This window comes from Oreochromis aureus, linkage group 22 (assembly GCF_013358895.1).
Source record: "Oreochromis aureus strain Israel breed Guangdong linkage group 22, ZZ_aureus, whole genome shotgun sequence".
NCBI classification, from domain to species: Eukaryota; Metazoa; Chordata; class Actinopteri; order Cichliformes; family Cichlidae; genus Oreochromis; species Oreochromis aureus.
In genome coordinates, this window is record NC_052962.1 from 13,596,899 (window position 1) to 13,615,189 (window position 18,291).

The window sequence follows — 18,291 nt, forward strand, 5'->3', positions numbered from 1 at the left end:
TTTTGACGGTATAGCTAGCTAATTACACAAAAATGTTTAAAAAAATTATACTAATAATAGTAATAATTCCACCTGAATTAGATTTATCTCAAATACTTAAAGGAGATATAATTAATTACTCCATTCTCAGTAACTTTATGTCAGTGACAGCTGAGCTCAAATCGAAGCTGGTGATGACCCGGAGGCTTTGTTCTTTCCAGTTTGTGATGCAGCAGCCATAATTTGCTTATATAGAGAGAGCTGAACAATCATCTCTGCCTGACTCAATACTCAATGAACTATCTCCAAGAAGTAGTTTAGTTTAGATAATACTCGCCATTAACTAGCCGCTTTAAGTGCAGTCACCATGGCTGGAGCTCCAAGGGACTTAATCAGGTTCTCTGTCTGTGATACGCAAAGGAGGCACCATTATTAAAACATGTCACAACCCCCCACCACCCCACGCCCGTGTGCCACAGCAGTTTTGTATTCCTCCATCTATCATACCTCTCCGTTTGTAGCGTAATGCGTTTTATAGATGTCCTTCAGTATGCTGAGTTGGCTGATTAAATCATTCCACTTCAAAGGGAGCGAGGAGCTGGCACTGTAACGAAGCCGTCCACTGTGCCCGTGTGTTCTGGTTAAGGATAGGCAGTTAAAGAGAGGTGCGGCAAAGTGAGCCGTAACAGAGATTAGGGTGCAGGAGAGGGGTCGGCGCACTCAAGTGTCTTTTGTGTTAGCGATCAAAGACGTCCCATTTTGTCTTTTTGATGGGAGAAGGGCTCGATGATATGTTTAAAACCCTGACTCCCTGCGTAGGTGAAGAATAATATGCATGCACACAAATGGGTAATAAATGCTCATGTGCACACAGACACAAAAACACTGACACGCGTGTTCCAGGAGAAGCGGTTAACCTTGAAGCGCGCTGTCACCAGCTTCCATAAGATAAACCTTGGCAGCAAAAAGAAATGGGATGAGCCCCAGCTGATGCACGGGAACATCTGTGGGCATTGTCATACATCATCCGGGAAAGACGTGCATTCATTTTTTATTTTTTAATCTGTGCTTTCTCTACCTCCATTTCACCTCTCTGTGTTAGCCCCGTGTGGAGGGGATCTGAAGGCTCCCAGTGGAATCATCCTCTCCCCTGGCTGGCCAGAACTATACAAGGAGGCCCTTAACTGTGAATGGATCATTGAGGCTCCTCCAGGCTACCCCATCAAGATCATCTTCGACAAGTGAGTCACCCACATAGCAACTGCTCTGGTGCCAGCGCTTTCTGTTTTCTCATAACAGGCTTGGATTTTTATTGCTTTTACCTTCTCACTGTATCACTGTGTTCTTATATCGTTATGTCTCACTCTAACCTCTCCCAATGCCTTTCCTTTATCGGAGTAATGCAGTAGCTCTAATGCACTTCAACACATCCACCAACCAGGATAATACTGCTTTATTTACTAAAGTCCTTCAGAGGGGTTTGATGCTTTCATTTGATATCCTAAGCCCTAAGTACGCAAACACACACAAGCATTACTGTAAAATGTAAATACAAAGGCCTATGTAAGTTGAGATGGTCTGTCAAGAGGGACTGTGGAAATGGGAGTGGATGTAATTTGTCCTGATGTTTGAGAGAGAGACAGTTGTAGGATCAAACGCTACATCAGTGTTTCACTGAGGCTCATCCTCACTAACCCGGCTTGTCCTCAGCGCTTCCACGACAGCGTGCCATGCAAAATGAATAGCGCGTAAATGTTTGTTGCTCTTTAATTTTTATGTAACATCAATAAAATATCACAAACCGCTTCATTTAGATGACACGGTTCTGAAACTAAGCAATTTATTCACGCTTTGAAGATGAAGTGGCTCAGGCAACAAAGAGAGAAACACACATGCATGCTATTGAAATACTGTATACACCCACCAAAGCCAAATGTCTCAGGATTCTCTAAAAGCAGCATCACTCGCTTTTCTACAGTTACCACTGTTATTGCACTGACTGGCTAAATGTCAAAAATACATTTTTAGATGGGATTCTCTACATTGTCTGTTTTTGGTTAGGTCCATATTGATTCATTTACTTCACAAATTGTTGTCAAAGGAGTTTTGCGAAGAAAAGCGTCTGGACTTCTTTAAGTTGCTTGAAGACGTTTCACCTCTCATCCGAGAAGTGAACTGAAGAAGCTTCTCGGATGAGAGGTGAAACGTCTTCAAGCAACTTAAAGAAGTCCAGACGCTTTTCTTCGCAAAACTCCTTTGACTACGATGACCTGGATGACTGAGAACCTTCACAGACATTTCACAAATTGTTCATTTCATCAAGTTTTATCCAGCTAGTCAAGCACAGATTAAAACATGAAGTGAAAATGAGCTCTTTGTCCACTCTTGATCTCTTTTCCCTGATAATTTAGCAGAAGGCAAATATATTTATGGAATATGAGAAACCTTATTTTTCATACAATCTGCTAATGCAGATCTTACCTCCAGACTCCAGTCTATTCGTTTGATATTCTGCTTCCGTGCTGCTTAATTTCAAACAAATGGACAGAAGTCCCAGTGGATATGTCACTGTTGTGTGATGGTGTGGAGCTCCAGGGCAGGCTCCACTTTGTCTGATTTGTAACTGAGCTTTGCATTTATTGTAGATCTGACTTAATAATGAAGATGATGAGGTCTGAATTGAGAGACTCATGTAAGACAGACTAGTTCACGTATACATTTTTAGCATATTACAAATACTATGATTGTTTAGTTCTTTATTTTCCCATTTCATTAATTTCAACAATCATTTACTAAAGTCATACTGTATTGTCTCGGATCTTGTGAGCTGCAGTCAAAAAGAGCTTTGTTTTGTGTTTTCAGGTTTCGCACCGAGGTTAACTATGATGTCCTCGAGGTGCGAGATGGACGTTTTCCCTCTTCACCACTAATTGGTAGTTACCAGGGCACGCAAGTTCCCCAGTTCCTGATCAGCACCTCCAACTTCCTGTATCTCCTATTCACCACTGATAAGAGCCACTCTGACATTGGCTTCCGTATACGTTATGAAAGTAAGGACCTACCACGTTTGAACACAGTCACACAGGAAGCAGTTTGTTCACTTATGCACCACAGACGCTAAAAGAAATACATCTGTTGCATATACAGTGGGGGGAATAATTATTTGATCCCCTGATGAATGTCTGAATATCCGTGTTTGCTCACTTATTAATAAATGTCTCTAATTTAATGAAGAGAGGCAGAATATCAACCCAAATCCAGGAAAACACATAAATACATACATAAACATTATAAATTGATTTGTATGTCATTGGGTGAAATATGAATTTGATCCCCTACAACCAAGACCAAGGAGCTGTCAAAGGACATCAGGGACGAAACTGTAGTCCTGCCAAAGGCCATCAGTAAGAAGCTTGGTGAGAAAGTGACTGCTGGTGCGATACTTGCCTCATGAGGTGTGGATGATCATGAGAAAGGTGGTGTTCCTAATGATCTGATTACACCTGGGACCAGAATCACCTAGAACACCATTGATCTCACACTACACTGTAATGGACTAAAGTCTTGCAGCACTACCAAGGTCCCCCTGCTCGAGTAGCCTCATGCACATGCCCATCTTAAGTTTGCCTGTGAACAATGATTCAGAGAAGGCTAGGGAGAAAGTGCCAAAACTGAGCTCCAATCACCTGCTGTGATTGGAGGAAGAGAAATCCTGAGTATGACCCAAGTAACACCATCCCCACAGTCAAGCATGAAGATGGAAACATTTTGCTTGAGGGCTGTTTTTCTATTAATTGAGGAACCAAAGAACAAGGCCAAATTATTGACAAGAACGTCCTTCCTTGAGCCAGAACACTGAAGATGGGTCATGGATGGACCTTCCAGCATGACTCTGACCCAAAACCATCTCCAAGGAAAAAAAGAGTTGTTAAAGATGAAGCACATTAAGTCCATGGAGTGCCCTAGCCAGTCTTCAGACCTCAGTCCTATAGAAAATCTGTGGAAGGAGTTGAAACTATGAGTTTCCAAGCAGCAGCCACGAAACCTAAAAGTTTCTGTAAACAGGAGTGGACCAAAATCCACCTGCTGACCAACTACAGGAACTACAGTCTTACTGACTGTTCGCCAACAAGGGTTTCTTCGCCAAGTATTAAGTCATGTTTTTTGATCGAATACGTATTTCACTCAATGACGTGGAAATCGATTTAAATAACCTTTATGCAGTGTTGATATTCTGTCTCTCTCCATTATAATGAAACTACCATAAGAATTAGAGACTGTTTGTTTCTTTGGAAGTAGGGAAACGTTCAAATTCACCATGAGATCAAATAATTGTTTCCCTGACTGTAGATTGGGTAATCTATTCTCTGTACTGCACGTGTGAAAGCTATTCAGTCTTGGCTGTAGACGTAAATGTAAATTCACCATGATGCCACTGTTATTAGAATACGTATAATCAGAAAGAAAATGGGTTTTTCTTTCATATATTTCTGCCCTGACATATTGCCAAGCTCAAGACTGTATTTACACTCCCATGGTTTCACACTCACACATTTCTGCCTAGCCTCATTCCCACCTTTGCAGCATATACTGGTAACCTTTTCCACTTTCTCTGTGGCTAAATCTTTGCAAAGCTTCAATAATTCACTATAAGCACAACTTCACCGCGCGAGGTGGAGCGGAAAAGTACTTTCAAAACTTCTTATTGGTTCATTTCTGTGGAAAAATGATATTCGTTTGAATTATTTATAAGAATCGCTTGATAAAAGTAAACTCCCCTTTAACATTTGTTGACCTCCACGTAACCCGTTATGACAATTACACTTGCAGGTGAATTCTGAGCCTTTTGTGTCTGCCTCTGATCAAATGTCATTTCCTCATTGTTTTCCCTTCACTCTGCAGCCCTGCAGCTACAATCAGATCACTGCGTGGATCCTGGCATCCCCGTCAACGGGCAGCGACACGGGAACGACTTCTACGTTGGAGCTTTGGTGACATTTAGTTGCGACGCAGGGTACACACTTAGTGACTCTGAGCCATTAGAATGTGAACCCAATTTTCAGTGGAGTCGCCCCCTGCCTAGCTGTGATGGTACGTTCCATAATATTGACCTAGAAATGAATGGTCCCCCTGCCAGATTTCTCTCTACTCATAAATGGGATTAAAGCTAAAGTCATTGTTGTGTGTTGTTAGAGATAAAACATGAGAAATCATTTTAAGCACTTTGCTTCATATTGCATCACATTTAAATAGCTATATATTCCTGAGTTATTATAAAATCCATATGAGACGATAACATTTCTTTCAAGGACTCTTGTTTTAGACTTTAAAAGTTTCTGCTTCATTTCATCAGAAATGTTTTATATGTGCGGCAGTGAACATACCCTTTGATGTTTCCCTTTTTCCTCGTCTGTAAATGCTTTTATATTTAAGGACAGTATTGATTCTCCCATCCTCTCTGTAATGATATTGATAACATCCACTCGGTCTTTTTGTGTGCCATCTTGAAGGGCACCTCTTGTAAAATGCATTCGTCCACATTGGAATTGCACAGACGGTTTTAGCATTTATTTATTTATTTGCGGGGAACGTTATTTCTGTCTTCGTGTCCTCTCTGATTTTGCTTCTGCACTCACCTCTCTCCTTCATCCATCTTCCACCGTTTCCATTCGTCCCGCGTCGCCAGCATTGTGTGGAGGTTACATCCAGGGCAACGCCGGCACCATCTTGTCTCCCGGCTTCCCAGACTTTTACCCGCATAACCTGAACTGCACGTGGATAATCGAGACCTCCCATGGCAAAGGTTAGCAGAGAAATTCTGTGTCGACACATGCGGCAGTCAAATTCAATTTCTGTTACAATGTCATTTCCCTCTACTGAGTGGCCTTTTTATTTTGCCGAACAAGCTGTCTTTGTAAGACCGGGCTGCTGAGAGGCTGGCCTAAGGCTACAGCGCCATGGGATGATTCTCCAGCCTTTGGTCGAGCACTCATATCAAACTGACTGAGCCTTATTTGCAGATGCTTTATCTGCACAGGTGCAGATGTGTTTGGAAAAGGATAGGGAATTTGTACTGTATGTATAATGATATAGAAAATATTGTGTTTTCAATGTTTTTTTTCCCACCTTCATGATTATCATGTATATGATGTTTATTATTACGTATACAGAAGTTATGTAAAGGTAAAAAAAACACACACACATTTAAACGATGGCTCTTTCATCTCCTCGTATTCAGGTGTCCAGTTCACCTTCCACACCTTCCACCTTGAGAGCCCTCACGACCATTTATTGGTGACAGAGAACGGCAGCTTCTCTCAGCCACTTTGGAGGCTGACGGGCTCCACTTTGCCTCCGCCTCTCAGCGCAGGGCTGTTTGGAAACTACACAGCACAGATCCGCTTCCTGTCTGACTTTTCCGTTTCGTACGAGGGATTCAACATCACCTTCTCTGGTGAGACTAAATTTAGTTTTACGGATTTAAAGCCTTCTGAACAAGGGTGTCTGTTTTTTGTTTTTTTGTTTGATTTCACAATTTTAAAAAAGTATGTTTTCTGCGAATGAATGAAAACATATGCCATATCAGATAGATATAGGACAGTCAGCTATGAATTATCAGCACTGTTTCTGTAATCCTACTCATTTATCGTGTACTTTCACCGGTCTGGTTCGGCCTTGTTAAGATCAAAGTGGGCTGCATGTGCCCCAGAACGTAAAATCCCTGCTTTAGAACATTAATCGTGTATTTATTCATGTATTTTTTAATAATTAAGTTTTCTGAAAAAGTTATTGATACAAACAGTCCTCTGGAAATCTGTGATTAGATGTATTCAAGAATGAATAGTTAACACCAAAAAACTGACTAATTTTAAATGAATAAAGTAGAAACGAGCACTAATGACCCTTTACCTACTGAGAGCATAATTTGCCTCCTTTGTTCTCACAGCATTTCTAGATTTGAACATTAGGACGCCGAAGAAAGAGATTCTTATAAAATCTAATGAGCTGTTATTGATGGCTTAAAATAGCAAGTGTGAATTCTTATCAGTGGCTGAATGGACGAAAGATTTAATGTTTGGAATGGTTTCATTACTTGCAAAGTCCCTTTGAAGGCTCTGCTTGAATAATCTTAATAAATGACATATGGGCTTCTGATCCTTAGACGTGAACTTGGGTTTAGAAGAAAAGTGTCATATTTCAGAAGGTTTAGCCCTCTTTTACTTTTTGAAATATTTTCTTAACTTTCGTAGCATGACAGAAGTCTTAATTAGCCCGTTTCACACGTTTACACATCACAGATAAAAGCCCCACACCGACAAAACTGTTATTACACTTTCTTTATTTGCCGTTGCTGAAGATTCATACTTTTTTCTTTCTATTTTCCAGAGTATGATTTGGAGCCGTGCGAAGATCCTGGAATTCCACCCTACAGCACCAGAAAGGGATTGCAGTACGGAGTGGGCGATGCCCTCATCTTCTCTTGTTTCCCAGGTTACCGACTAGAGGGTCCAGCGAGGGTGGTCTGCTTAGGGGGCAGGAGGCGGGTGTGGAGCTCCCCTCTGCCAAGGTGTGTTGGTAGGTGGTCACATGCTTTATTTTGGCTTTTGTCACTTCCCCGCCTCTCCACCTCTCTAATCTCCCAATGCCATGCCAGCACATTAGCCTTCCACACACCCCCACAATTAAGAAATGTACAGAAGTGTCAGTCACGTTAGACAGTGAGGCATTCCCCTTTCATATCTCCTCATTATCATCCCTCCATACACACAAGTTTTGTCTCTTCGTTGGATAGTTTCCCAGAAACAGAGCTTTTTTTTTACTTTGTCCAAATTACATAGTGCCACAGTTCTAATGAGGACAGCATTAAACAGCTTAAATATGTTAATTATTGATGGCGCTTGTTGCTAATGCATGTGAAACATGTTGGGTCAGACTGCGAAGATTTAGGTCAGTGTGTTGATTCTGTGATGCAGCAAACCTTAATGGGCATTTAGGCTCTGATGTGAAAATGAATTCATCCTAATGCTCGTAACGATAATGATAGGTACATCAGTGACCATGGCAATCGTTGACCTACTTGTGTTTGTCCTCAGCGTGGCAGCTTTTAATAAACTAAAAGCACCATTAAAATGGAACTTAATGTGGAAACACTGGAAACTGCACGAATTACTTTATTTGCACATTCAATTTATTTTTTGTGTCTAAACTCGGAACGTAATTGGAACCGCAGATATTATAATTTAACACGCTGCTGAAAACGAGCAATTAGACTCGAGTGAATACCGTGATGGTGACGTCATAGTGCATTTCGGTTAATACCTGATTTGTTTCTAAATGTTTGCTCCCGGAGTTTAGGCGTGTGTAAAGTAGGTCAGTCGATTTCCTGACAAAAACCTACTCGCTCTGCTTTCTGTTTAGTTGTCTGAAGCTTTGGCTGCTGGTTTTCGGTTTGCCCTCTAGATGAATTCAGGTCTTTGAAGGATGGCACTGGAGACACATTTTGATATTTTCATACTGCTATCACTCTCAACCTCATTTTAGAAACTTGATTCTTCTCCACATGCCTCCAAGACAGCCCCATCACCTTACCTTATCTTACTTGGGTGCATTCTCAAAGTTAAAAAAGGAGGGTGCCTTTGTGGCCATTTAAATTCTGACTGCCATTTTTTTAAATAGAAAACTTTGTCTTCCCCCCAGTTTCCCCCCTGATGTGATTCAGAAAAAGTAATTTTCAGATAGAGCTGAAATTAGTGTTAATCATATTCAGATTGCAGTGTGATTATGATGATGTGCCACTCAACATTCAGGTTTAGTCAGTGACCATATTCCTCTCCCCATCACCTCTCCCGTCTCCCCGCGCATGACAGCATGAATAAATACACTCGGAGTTTCAAGCATATAGCGATTGACATGTCCTCTGCTCTCTCCAACACCACCACCACCACCTCTCTCTCTCTCTATGTCTGTCTGGCTCTGCTCTCTTACTTTTTCTCTAGCTGAATGTGGTTCATCCGTGACTGGCATGCAAGGGGTGCTGCTCTCACCCAACTACCCCGGTTACTACGGCAACAACCACGAATGCATCTACTCCATCCAGACGCAGCCTGGCAAAGGCATACAGCTACGGGCACGGGATTTCAGACTGGAGGAGGATGACATACTCAAAGTGAGAGGGTGGTGGGAGTTGTATCCTCCCCGTGTCTGTATGACGCCTTGTTAGCATATCTGCGTGCGCGCACCTGGTTCTCCTAATTCCAATACTTCCTCCCACTCTCTCTCTCACTCTCTCTCTTTTCCGTCCAGGTCTTTGATGGAAGCAGTAATAAGGCTCGCCTGCTGGGGGTGTTTACAGGCAACGAGCTGCTAGACACAACCCTGAACTCCACCTCCAGCTCTATGTGGCTCGAGTTCATCAGCAATGCGGATAACACCAGTAAAGGCTTTGAACTACACTTCACCAGTAAGTAACTTGCTCTGTTGTACACACAAATACAATGTACTTTTTTTTTTTTATTCAGAGCCTTTTGAGTGTAGTTTGTGCTTGCTTTTTTCCAATTTTCTCTTTGTTGCCTTTGGCGCATTAAAAGCACAACGATTCTTTCTTCCTTCTCTGTCCGAATTTGCCTCTTTTTTACCTCTCGCTCTCTGCTAAAGGTTTTGAGCTCGTGAAATGTGAGGATCCAGGTGTTCCCCAGTTTGGGTACAAGCGAGAGGACAAGGGTCATTTTGCAGGGAGCACCGTGTCTTACAGCTGTGACCCGGGCTACACCCTGAAAGGTCCTGAGGTGCTCACCTGCCTGAGGGGTGAAAGGAGGGCTTGGGACAGCCCCCTTCCACTCTGTGTTGGTGAGTATGATCGTCTTGAATTTGGATCCAGATTTTTAAAGTGTGAAGTTTTGAGACAGCAAAGACTTTAGCCGACTGGGTGCTCTGCTTAGATTTGCACTGCATTTTATTAAGTTTGTTTTGTTTTGTTTTTTTTAAACACAGGTTTTTGACATCTTAACATGCTAAATTCCACTGTTGCATACATGAATAATTACGTACTTCAATGCAAAAATAAAATAACTAAGGCTTAAAAAACTGCTCTCTGTCAGACACTGTTGCTGTTGCACAGATGCACACAAAGTGTCCTTTGGTGCCGGTGTCATGAAGTACCAGACATAGCAATGATGGACATAGAGAGATAAGTTAAAGCGATGCCGGTCACTTGTTTGCCCTCTAGAAGACTGTTTGTTTCATTTGTAGGTAAAGTTTTTTGGGGGGATGTTGTTATTTTTAGGAGGGATGTTTGCCCTTCCTTTTTATTTTCACTTTCACTCGCTGGTTAAATGGTAAATGGACTGTTTCTTAAATAGCACTTTCTTAGTCGAGCACTCAAAGTGCTTTATACAACATGCCTCATTCACACTTGCATTCATACAAGCACATTTTTTCTACCTCTGAGTTCTTTCTATCTAGCATATACACTCCATTCAACACAGTAAAAGTGACTTCAAGTTTAATATCTTGGAAAATGATACTTTGACATGCAGACTGGAGCAACCAGGGATCAAATCAACAACCTTTCGATCAGTGGGTGACCTACTGTACCTCGTGAGCCAAAGCCACCCCTGAAGCCACGTTAGTTTAGCGACCAAGATTACTTGGTAAACTTTAGGAAAATATTGTGATTTGTATTAAAATAGTTCCAACTCAGTCCTAATATTGTTAGGAGTCATCAGAGCTGTATCTCAGCTTCAGTGGTCTGTGAGATATTGGGAGAATTTCAGGGACGTAAACAAGTTATTTGAGCAACAAGAAGTAAAAAAAAAACAGCTATTTAAACAAATGTATTTAGTAAAAGTTTGTAATGACAGACATGATTGAGTGATCTGGAGTGAACAAACTAAAACTGTCTCAGAAATGTGGTGAAGTGGACCTATAATGCCGTATAATATAAATATATATATGTTTCCATATTCAAGTGCAGTGTGTAAGAGCATGACATGTTGCGTAGTATCACATACTTTTACATCAGTCTATGGTATCATGTCTTTCATCAGTGTGTAATTCCCTTTTCTTCCATTGCTATTTGTTACAATATATTGTATTAAAATCAGGCAAAGATTTCCCGTTAAAGTAGCATTATGTGTTGCATCCTCATATATTACAGCATTTATCTGTGTTTTCTTTATAGTTTGCACGGCTAATCCAAGCCGGCTTCAGTTTTTTTAGCTGATGTATGACCTAGTTCCTCTTCCTAATAACAATGTGAATATACCAGTGCAGGTTTGGAAAAAAAGCTCTGTGGTTTGTTTTAGCGCTGCTATTCTGGGGCATCCATTTGGTTGCTTTCCCAGCAATTCAGTGCATTATCTCATCCAAAATGACTGTGCTCTATTTTTTCTTTTTATATTCATATTGCATCATGATTGCAAATTCCCCCCTTTCACTCTGTTTTTTTTTGTTTTTCTAAAAAAAGACTCTATATCAGCAGCAACCCTGAGCCCAGGAAGCAAGGTTTTAACCCCCCGTCTGTACTCTAAAGACTTTCAGAAATGTGTTTGATGGAGATAATTTCTCCATGAAAGTTTAGCAGAAGATAGACCCCTCTATTTTATTTTCAGAGCTCATCTACAAGTCACCTGTCACTTGTCGCCAGCCACCGCAGACACTGTATGCATATATTCTGGCACACAGACATATATATATAGTATCATGCTAACCCACCCAGAGCCATTTTTTGGACATTCTCCCAGGTGACATTTTGACAGTTTCTTAGAAACTCACGAAGAAAACCAGGGAGACAGGTGTTCTTTGACATCAGCCAAGGTGATTAGAATAGTATTGCTCTGCTCCCTTTCCGAACCAAACTGACAGGTAATTTCATGTCTGGATATAAACAACGTTCGCCAAACTGTATTTCCCCGAACACGTTTGTCCTCCCGATGCTCCTTTCACTGCAGATGATAGCTTAAGATCCGGAGTGAATTTAGGAGCAGATGAGGGACTGTTTCTGCTTGTAATGGTGGGATTATTTTCTCGCAGTGAGGACACACCGAGCACAGATGGGAAGGGTATAGCGGGAAGGGCCAGGAAGGAGAACGGAGTTAAAAAAAAGTGGGGGAGAGTCTGGTGTATACTGAAAGTCATAGAAGAAGAAATTTGCAAGGTTGAATCTCACACAGAAGCTCCGATGTGGACACCGGGATGTTATTATTGTTGTGTTCGAATTATTTGTGCACATCTAATGTCATTCAAAAAATGATAACCCACTATACAGAAAACTAGAGAGAGAGAAATTCCATATTTGCAAAGCAGCAACATGACTTCATGGGTTTCATTTGTGATCATCCTGAAAAAGCATTGTGGAAAAAAAAAGGAAATAATAAAACCACTAAGACTAGACGCTGAGACAAAAGGAAGAGACGCTGAGCTGAACTTTGATGAATGTGGAGGCAGAGATTGAAGGGGTAGAGTGGTTCGGGGAGTTATACTGCTATGGCAGCATTGAGCAGTAGTTTCTTAGGTCATAAGGCAAGAAGAAGGAGATGGCTTTGTCTTACTGTGATAGATCACTGCCTTTTCAATCCATGAAACAGCGAGTTTTCTTCAGCACAAAAAAAGCACAAGAGGTAGGAAAAGCTTGAAAACAGACTGAAAGCCTCAGCAGGAGTGTGAAGAATGATATGTTCATATTTTTATTTTTTTGCACTTTACCTCTATTTTTAATCTTTGACATGTTTGTCAAATATTTTTTTTCTATAATGAAGGAAATACTCTTTATATTATCTGTATGTGTATATTATTCTGTTTCTTAATGTTTTTAAGAAACTTTTAACTATGGTTATCGTTGATACTTAAATGTACACCAGTCAGGGATAACATTATAACCACCTGCCTAATATTATGCTGGTCCCCGTTTTGCTGCTATAACAGCCATCACATGTTGAGACATGGACTCCACTAGACCCGTGAAGGTGTGCTGTGGTATCTGGCACCTAGATGGTATTGACAGAACCTTTAAGTCCTGTAAGTTGTGAGATGGGGCCTCCATGGATCGGACCTGTTTGTCAAAGAAACATCCACAATGATGGCTCGACCCAAGGTTTCCCAGCAGAACATTGCCCAAAGCATCACACTGCCTCCGCCAGCTAGTACACCCTGGTGTTTTCCAGGTAAACGACGCACATGCACCCAGTTAGCCACATGATGTAAAAGAAAACAGAATTTATCAGACTAGGCCAAGTTCTTCTATTGCTCCGTGGTCCATACCCATTGTTGGGGCTTTTTGCAGTGCACAGAGGTCAGCATGAGCACCCAGATTGGTCTGCAGCTATGCAACCCCAAACAAACTGCGATGCTCTGTGTCTATTTTGGCACCTTTCTATCAGAACCAGCATGAACTTTTTCCATCACTCAGCATTAGTTTACCACTGTGACTTTTGATACATACTGCACCGCAGACCAGAAACACTCCAGAACAGCTGCAGTGTTGGAGATGCTCTGACCCAGTCGTCCGGCTATCACAATTTGGTCAAACTCGCTCAAATTGCTGTCCCTGCCCATTTTCCTCGTTTCTAATACATCAACTATCAAGAAAAACTTTTCATTTGCTCCCTGATATATCCCATGATATATGGGATATTGGGAGATAAAGTATCTGAATTTCAGGAGTTGGACCACAACTCCAAGCACACTCTCTCTGGTTCTTATCTATATATGATCCCCCAGTCCTACAAGCTGTTCGTTCTTGTTTTCGTGCCCCACTCTCTCTTCCATTTTCAATTCTTTCACTTCTATTTAGTACATGGGGATCTGCCAGGCTCGGGAGCCGCCGCCAGTCCTCTTCGAGGGCTTCCCCAAACCGCAGCTCAATTCATGTTTAAGCCATTCACCTTTATCTACTAAAATGCTGTCAAACCTAAAGTGAGGACGTGGGCCATTATGTTATGCCTGTTTGGTGTATAATGTACTGTATAAGGCTGACAGGAGGTTTGAAAGACAGAAAGATATTTGTTTGCATTTAGAAGAAATAACATATTTGCAGCATAAAAGGTAACAAAGTATTTTTGTCTGTTTGTGGAGAAATCACAGCTTCTCCCTCTCTGATGGTCTGTTTTTAAAGTACTACAATCTTATGTTAATTTAAGTGCTCCTGCAGTCAGTCCCCTTTTTTTCCCCCCTTCCTGTTCTCTGTTTTTCTCCCTGCGTGTCTGTCTTTAGTTGCTGTATTGAAGTACAAGGCCTACTTGTCACTGATGGATTTCACAGACCATCATCACCATCATCATCAGTATGATTTCCAGACCTCAATTTTCCTTCTGTTTGAAGGATCCATTTTTCTCTCAGGGGAAGGAAAAGAAACACGAACCACTTTTGACATCTTCTTGTCAGTTAGAGTGGCCTCACAAAACGGGAACAGAAAAACACTTAAAATCTGATGTTAAACATTTTTTCTCTTCTTCTTTTTTTTCCATTCAGAGTAGTTTGTGGTAATTGAAGGAAGGGCTGAAAATTGCTTTTCAGTCATAGTATTTCTGAAAGCACTTTATTACTTAAGTTACTGGAAAAGAACCTTATTTTGTTCCTCTTTTTCTTGACAGATTGTGTTGGCGCCCTGATTTTTGCTTTGCTGTTTCCCAGAATGTGTTTTTGTGTTGACAATTTTCTAGAGACTGAGTTTATGTTGGTTATGTTTTGTGAACTGTGATATGATACTAGAGAGATCATACTGACTGCAGCCACTAGTACTAAACACACACTCATAACAATGGCACTCGTCTGATGAGCAAGTCATTCACAGCCTATCGTGTTGCGCACCTATACTTTCGTTTGACACTCTTCACACTTAAACGCTTTTTTTTTTCCAAAGCATCTTCCTTAAAAGTGGCAGTGAACTGGAGTCTCATAAATTGAATATTGTGTTGTTCAGTCAACAATTCCATCAGCTTTCAAAGGCAACAAGATGAGATCACGGTTAAGATGGTGAATTGCCTTTGCTGAGCCAAAGAGACACAGAGTGTATTGAGTTGGCCGCTCTCCCTCCTATCATTCAAATTTCAGACTACATGATGGAGTCTGTCACGTTGGAGGATTTGATTGCTATGTCAATAATTAATAATGATGAGAGGGAAGCGATGAGCTGTACGTTACTGGAAGTGCAGTAATGCAACTTTTGGTCTGTTAGGTATGTTAACCTTTGTTGTAGCAATCATTATTAACTTCTTTTATTCCCCCTCGCTGCTTTCACTCTACTTTTCAGCCGAGTGTGGTGGCACCATCAAAGACGAGCCTTCCGGTCGTGTCCTCTCTCCGGGCTACCCGGCACCATATGAGCACAACCTGCACTGCATGTGGACCATTGAGGCGGCCCCAGGAAGCACTATAAGGTCTGAACAACAGTCTTTGGTTTCTTTTTTTTTTATTTTTGTTTTTGCTCTTCGTCTAGTTTTCTGATTACATTGTTTTTTTACAGGCTTTCGTTCAATCTACCACCTTTCAATATACTTCCAATTTAGCCCACCCCCCTTTTGCAGTGGTATTCATCACTTTCACAGGCTGCTGTGTAATCAATCTTCAGTGAGCTACTGTTGGCCAATAGCTGAGTTACAACTGGTTGAAAGGGAATGCCTCCTCTGAGTCTAAAGGTTTCAGACTACAAAAAAAGAAAGTCAAGCGCTCTGAGTTTTTGAGAGAAAGATCTTGCAGGTTGTATTGGTTTTGGTAGATTCCTTGTTTGATACTTTTGCACTTTTGATCAATAGAAATTCAAGTTCTATATTCAGTATTTTCATCATTTCACCCCCTGGTGTTGTCATGCTGTTAATGAAACTATTTGCTCTTCTTTACCTCGCCTCACCTCGTCTTACCTCCATAATTCAATTCGTAGCCATTACTCTTGCCCTTGGAGGAAAGAGAAACACCTTCAGGCTTGTGTGTGTTTGTTTAATCACTCAATTTGTGTTCTTATAAATGTAAGATTGCGCAAGAGTTTACTGAGTTCTTTTGAGCCAATCTGCAGTGTCACAACAAAACATTTTACACATGATGAAGTCATTAGGATGTTAAAGCCATGGTCATGGTAAAAAGAAAGTGCATTCTCTTTAAATTCTAAGGTTTTATATCTCAGGGGGAAAAAATCATCTGGTCCTTACAAAGTCTTAAAATTGTGTACATATATATATATATATATATGTACATATATGTGTGTGTGTGTGTGTGTGTGTGTGTGTGTGTGTGTGTATACCATTATATGTATGTATATATTATATACATACATATAATGGTATAGAAATATAGATATATAGAATGGTATAGAAATGCATCATTTATTCAGAGTAGTACTGAATAACTGGATCAGTGTGCTGTGATGGAGCATCAGTTAAATCTGATAAAATAAGCTTGTAAGCCTCATGGCACAGTGTACCTCAGCCTCTGGGAGAATCCCCTAAATCCATAGGCACACAATAAAAGGTTCAAGTGGGAGAGCTATGATCTCTCATCACTAATTGGATTAACTTCCACTACAAGATCTCATACTCATCATAATAATGTATGTCATGCCTAATGCATGTTTATATATGCGCTACACTGTTATTTGATGTGTGCCTCTGTATTCCAGTATATTTGAATTGAAATAAATCATAACTGATGAGGAGTAATATCTAGTCACAAATATAGACAACAACACTCACCCAAACACAACAGCAGAGGTTTTCCAGTAGTGTTAATCCTTTTAATGTGTCACTTTTAATCGTGCTACTCTTCCTTGTTTCAGGACTTCTGTGTTTTTGTTTGGTTAGTATTTCATTCATATCCATTTTCCAACCCAAACAATGCAAACATGTCTTTAAAAAGACCAAACCTGCATAGTATGTACGTTTTTATCATTTTGCATAACGTCACATCGTTCCGCATGTCATCATCGTAGATTTGTGTATGTGTGAATGCCGCTGCATATCTTGAACATCTGACATTCCCAGGTCCCTCATGATTGCTAGTTTAGGTTCATTAGTGTCGTCCCTTCCTCTGGCTCCCTGGCATTCCTCTAGAAGGTATGCTCCGGCTCATGTCTTTGATCCTACGCATGAAATTCATTATTGAGAGGAATTTGCAATGCATTAGCCCAGGGATTCCTTGTGTATCAAGTGGTGTAGCTGAAGGTAGCACACTAATCAAACTGTACTGAGTATGTGTGAGAGACCAGAAGTTGTGCTGAGTGACAGCTTACATATATAAAGCCTAGAGACAGGTTTACCTGGGGTCGTTGATGGAAGGAAAGTATAGGTAGGAGGGAAAGAGTGGATTATAGGCATGAAGAGATAATAACAAGATCAAATGAATTGCGATGATAAGGGAGGCAATGAGCCATTTTACTGAGGTAACATTCAGTGGTTACTGCTGCAGACCACATAGTAAACTTAACAATGAAGCTGTAAATGTTCATCTTAAACACAGTGTTCAGTAAGAAAACATATACTCTAATTTGGTCACTTATAACATGATTGGAGTTATGATATTGAACTTGGTTTTAACTGTTTGCAAGGCATCAGTGCTATAATTGGAATAAAGGATAAATCTGAGAAGAAAATAAATGTGGTCAGCCTCATCCCACTGCAACAAATTTTGCAGTTCTGTCAATTCAATTCAGTTCAGTTGAATTCAGTCTTATTTACAGCATCAAATCACAACAACAGCCACCTCTAGGCCCTTTGTATTATAAGGTAAAGACCCTACAATAATACAGAAAAAGAACAACAATCAGACAAGCTGCTATGAGCAAGCATTTGGTGACAGTGGGGAGGAAAAACTCCCTTTTAACTGGAAGAATCTTCCGACAGACTCAGAGTCAGAGAAGGGCAGCCATCTGCCGTTTCCAGTTGGGGGTGATGGGAGGAAGACGGGACAAAAGATATGTTGTGGAGGAGAGCCAGAGATTAGTAATAACTCATGATTAAATGCAGAGTGGTGTATACACACAAAGAGTGAAAAGTGGTGAAAAAAGAAGAAACAGTACATCATGGGAAGCCCCCAGCAGTCGATGCTTATAGCAACATAACTAAGGGAAGGTTCAGTCTCACCTGATCCAGTCCTAACTATAAGCTTTATCAAAAAGGAAAGTTTGAAGCCTAATCTTAAAAGTAGGGGTGTCCTAACCTTTACACATAAGAAGGTCTGAAAGCTAAAAGCTCTCTCTCCTTCTACTTTTGAATACCCGAGGAACCACAAGGAAGCCTGCAGTCTGAGAGCAAAGTGCTCTGTTGGGGTGACATGGTACTATGAGGTCTTTAAGATAAGATTGGGCATGATTTCACAACATGTATGTGA

The 18,291-nt window shown here is 40.8% G+C and overlaps 1 protein-coding gene across 1 annotated transcript in view; it reads left to right on the forward strand.

Annotated features, from left to right (window-relative positions):
- csmd2 (CUB and Sushi multiple domains 2) overlaps positions 1–18,291 on the forward strand; it is a 162,206-nt gene that overhangs the window by 59,391 nt on the left and 84,524 nt on the right. Inside the window, exons 14-23 of the mRNA XM_039605940.1 lie at positions 1,082–1,220; positions 2,842–3,029; positions 4,882–5,070; positions 5,666–5,782; positions 6,218–6,433; positions 7,366–7,554; positions 8,976–9,145; positions 9,283–9,439; positions 9,634–9,825; positions 15,227–15,353. Coding sequence (XP_039461874.1) covers positions 1,082–1,220; positions 2,842–3,029; positions 4,882–5,070; positions 5,666–5,782; positions 6,218–6,433; positions 7,366–7,554; positions 8,976–9,145; positions 9,283–9,439; positions 9,634–9,825; positions 15,227–15,353 — 1,684 coding nt within the window. The remainder of the gene's footprint in view (positions 1–1,081; positions 1,221–2,841; positions 3,030–4,881; positions 5,071–5,665; positions 5,783–6,217; positions 6,434–7,365; positions 7,555–8,975; positions 9,146–9,282; positions 9,440–9,633; positions 9,826–15,226; positions 15,354–18,291) is intronic.